The sequence below is a fragment of the Elephantulus edwardii genome, unplaced genomic scaffold (assembly GCF_000299155.1).
Source record: "Elephantulus edwardii isolate Elephantulus edwardi_28Jun2011 unplaced genomic scaffold, EleEdw1.0 scaffold00273, whole genome shotgun sequence".
NCBI lineage: Eukaryota > Metazoa > Chordata > Mammalia > Macroscelidea > Macroscelididae > Elephantulus > Elephantulus edwardii.
Genome location: NW_006400023.1, coordinates 830,379 through 834,729, shown reverse-complemented (window position 1 = coordinate 834,729; position 4,351 = coordinate 830,379). Strand labels below are relative to the sequence as shown.

At 42.6% G+C, this 4,351-nt stretch overlaps 1 protein-coding gene across 1 annotated transcript in view; it reads right to left on the bottom strand.

Annotated features, from left to right (window-relative positions):
• Positions 1–2,008, bottom strand: part of RPTN (repetin) — a 3,893-nt gene extending 1,885 nt beyond the window's left edge. The window contains exons 1-4 of the mRNA XM_006900136.1: positions 1,871–2,008; positions 778–1,150; positions 688–723; positions 12–651 (exon numbers count right to left, since the gene is read on the bottom strand). Of these exons, the coding sequence (XP_006900198.1) occupies positions 12–651; positions 688–723; positions 778–1,150; positions 1,871–2,008 (1,187 nt within the window). The remainder of the gene's footprint in view (positions 1–11; positions 652–687; positions 724–777; positions 1,151–1,870) is intronic.
• Positions 2,009–4,351: the final 2,343 nt, after the last annotated feature.

Genomic DNA, 4,351 nt, shown 5'->3' with positions numbered 1-4,351 from the left:
TCTGTCCATAGTGAAGACTCTGGCCTTGTCTGTCTGTCTGTCCATAGTGAAGACTCTGGCCTTGTCTGTCTGTCTGTCCATAGCAGGCACTCTGACCATGTCTGTCTGTCTGTCCATAGTGAGAACTCTGGCCTTGTCTGTCTGTCTGACCATTGCGATAACTTTGCCCTTGTCTGTCTGTCTGGCCATACTGAGAGTTTTGGTCTTGTCTATCTGTCTCACCATAGGGATGACTAAGGCCTTGTCCATAGCAGGAACTCTGGCCTTGTCTATCTGTCTGACCATAGTGAGAATCCAGTTCTTGTCTACCTCTCTGACCATAGCCTGATTCCTGACCCAGCCTTCTGGACTGTCCATAATAAGAGCCTGAATCCTGTCTGCCTGTCTGGCTAGAGCAAGAATCCTGTCCAAGTCTTCTAGACTGGCCGTAGCTTGATTGTTGGCCAAATCGCTCAGACTGATTGTGATAAGAATCCTGAACTGGTTTCTCACACTGATTTAAGGCAAAGAGATAGCCTTGTCTTTCAGACAGGCCTACACTAGACTTATGACTCAATTTTCGACTGTTACTAGAGTCCTGACGTCTCTCAGATTGTTGTAAACTGGACTCTGTATCTGGTCTCTCAGACTGATCATCGTGAGAGTCCCTGTCTTGTTGCTCTGAGTGATCAAAGCAGGAGTCTCTACCTTGTCTCTCAGGCTGACCATGATGGAAATCCCTGCCTCGTTTCTCAGAATGACTGCAGTGGGAGTCCCTGTCTTTTCTCTCAGATTGACCATGATAGGAGGAGTCCCTATCTTGTTTTTCAGACTGACCACAGTGGGAGTCCTTGTCTTGTCTCCTAGGCTGATGCCAGTAGGAGTCATGGTCCTGACTTTCAGACTGACCACCATGGGAATTTTGCCTCTCTTCTTCATGCTTATGCCTGTTTTGTCTATCTCTGTTTCTTGGGAATTTATGGTCTTGTGATTCCTCTTGTCCTTCTTGCTGGGATGTTCTGTCACCACGTGACTTGAGATCCAACCTATGATAGCAGGCTTGGGCCAATTTGAACACTAGTAAGAGATATTCATGAAAATCAACACGTCCATCTCTGTCTTGATCCAAGAGGCTTAGGATGGTGTCCACAGTTTCTGGATCATTTGGTCTCTGTGAAAAGATAAAACAAAGTTCAAATCAGACATCTTCCTGTGGACAATAAGATCTGTGCCAATGTCTATGCCCTAGTCCATTCGTTACTGGACCTTCCTTTGTTGAAAATCTTTAATCTAAGGACTGAGGCTTGCTTCTAGTCTTTGATCCATTGATTCTCAGGGCTTTATTGGTGCCTGACTATAGGGCATAGATATATCCTTTAAAATCAGTTCTGTTAATAATTACTTAGAGTTATTTGAGGAAGTAGCTCATCCTATCATGTGGTATATTGTGATTGTTGGCTTGCCTATTTCTCTCTCTTACTACACAAAAATTCCATTGGAAAAGAAACTGGTTTATTAACCTTGTGTCTAGGATGATGCTGGTGCAGAGTGGACGCTCAGTTGTTCCTTACTGAATGAATGAATGTATGTATGAATACTTGAGAAGATCTATAGATGGCTCTAAAATACATAAATCAAGACAGGAATCTTAGATTTCCTTCTGAGAAGGGTCTCCAGTTACTCTGAAGTTATAGTACCTCCTGTTCATAGTTGGATACAAGAAAGAGGGCTGTGTGTCTGTGTGTGTGTGTGTCTATGTGTGTATTGAGAGAACTACTAGACAGTTGCCTGAAATTTTTTTTTTTTGCAAAGTGGAGGAAGATCACGGCACAGGCTTGAGTCACTCATGCTTAATTCTATGAGGTCAGGGCCTCCCCTGAGCCCCTCTTACCCGGAGGATGTCTCCAAACTCGACCAAGAGTAGCTGCTTCAGCTCCTTCTTGCACAGTGAGACACAGTCCCCGTTCTCATTGGCGTATTTCTGGAACACCTTGATCACGCAAAGTATGCTGCTCAGCAGTTGAGTCATTTTGGCCAATTCAGGTGGACCTAAAGGAAGAAGCAAGATTTTGTCTGCACTTAAGATACATATCAGAACATAGCATTTTCAGAGGGAAAGTGCTCCCTCTGGATCTGAGAAAGAAACTTAAAAATTACAGACAACATTCTTAATCATATCCCTCACTCTTTTTGACCCCATAGTCAAGCTCTAAATATATTATAGTGAGAGATGGGCACAAATTGCTGGAAAAGAGGCAATTCTCTCTCCCCCCTCCCCGTGTGTGTGTGTGTGTGTGTGTGTGTGTGTGTGAGAGAGAGAGAGAGAGAGAGAGAGAGAGAGAGAGAGAACCCATATATATCAAAACCTTTTGCCATCAAGTAGATTCTGATTCATGATGACCCCATGTGCTACAGAGTAAAACTGCTCCATGGGTTTTCTTGATAATAATCTTTATCAAAGCAAATTTCCAAGCCTTTTTTTCTGTGATGCTGCTGAATGATCTTAACCATCCTAACCACTAATGTTTGGGTTAGTGGTTCCACTGGGTTGAAAGCAACTCATAGTTGACTCTGTGGGTTTTCAGAATCTGTACATCACATGGGAGGGGCTGCCCATCTTTCTCCAATGAAGCAGCTGATGGATTCAAACCCTGTGCTCCTTGAGTTGACAGCACAACTCCTTACCACTAAGCCACCAGATTAAATGTCTGTCTCTCTTTCTCTCTCTCCCTCCCTGTTGGTGTGATAATTAAAATACTAGGCTTCAAGGTGAAAAATCAGCAGTTCAAACTTACTAGTCATTCCAAGAAAGAAATACAGCAATCTGCTTTTTAAAGATTTCTAGGCTTGCAAACACCATAGAACACTTCTACTCGGTCATGTATGGTTGCTATGAGATGGAACCAACCAATTGCTGTAGTTGAACAGGACTCAGTTTCCCAATAAGCCTTCCTCAAGCAGAAAAGAAAGCTAGAGCTCTCTCATCCTTACATAGGTCACAGTGGATTCCTGAAAAGATTCATCCCAAAAAATGTTTTTGGCTTGGATGAGCATTTTGCAAAAACCACTTATAAAATAGAACCATTACATTAAAAATATGCTGCAAATAAAAATAACAATGGGTGTACATAGCCAATTCATTATTAGGGTGGTCTAGTGGCAAGAATCTATGTTACAACCCCAAAGACATGCTAAAAGTCACTAGTGAGCGCCACAGATGAAAGATGGGCAATTTCCTCCTGTGCGATTAACTGCCTCTGAAAACCCACCAGAGGGTCAGCTGTGGGTCAGTTCCAACTCTATGGTACACAACTACAACAACAAGAAGTACATACAATCAGCTAGGGCAACATGTGCCATGCTGGAAGTCCGAGGCCTTTTGAGATCCAGATCTCAATGACATTTCTTCTTGCAATGTAAAGCTTCCAGTTATTAGATTTATAGGTCTCCAGACTTGAGCCCTAGTGGCAGAACATATCAGACTTCCAAAAGCAAGCAGTGATGCTTACAAGGAATAAATAGCAAATAGTGTATTGCATGAATCCCTTGTGACAATTCCTGACAATGAGACTTGAGTGTTACCAGGATCGTGGTCTTGGTTATGCTGATCCCTAGGTAATGCCTAACTTACAGACAAGGTGAAAACCCTTCTATGGGGGCCTAAATTATCCACCAACAGTCTTAGCTCTCAGTTTTGAGATGCCTAGGACACACTGAAGCTAAATAGTGTATATCCCTTAAGTTCAGAAGCACTCTCAGTGCTCAGGAAAAGAAAGACAGGTGTTCCTCAGTCTGGCCCTCACAACTGACTACCAAGAGCCTCTCAGATACTAGCTCCTGCCCCATGTATGTCTTACCTGCTAAAGGAGGAAGGTGCAGAAGATTCAGAGACGAGAGAGGATACTGGACACCTGAAAACTCATCCTATTTATAGGGGTTTTAATTGTCCAACTAGACCATCCCAGGAGACACTCATTCTGTGGTAAAGCCTGAATCACTGTGTGCCCAGCCCAGTTCATCCCAGCTCAGCCCAGTTTGATGTTTCCTTCAACAAACTGTTTGGATTATTTACTTCCCCCACTTGCTCGTGAACCTGTTTGTCATTAGAGTAGGTGACACTGTTCATGTTCCAGCCTTATTTAATTAGGGGAGTGTGTTTGTGTATGTACACGTGTACGTGGGGTGAGGAGGTTGGGGTCCCAAGGACAAAAGTGTAGACTGGATTCATCCTAAAAAATTTTAGTAATTTTGCAATAAGCAAATCATAGTAAAGGCTATCAGTATAGTCATGTTCTATATAAAATACCATCTATGAAAAATAATACACATAATAATATCATAGATAGATAATTTTATAGAACATAAAATTAGG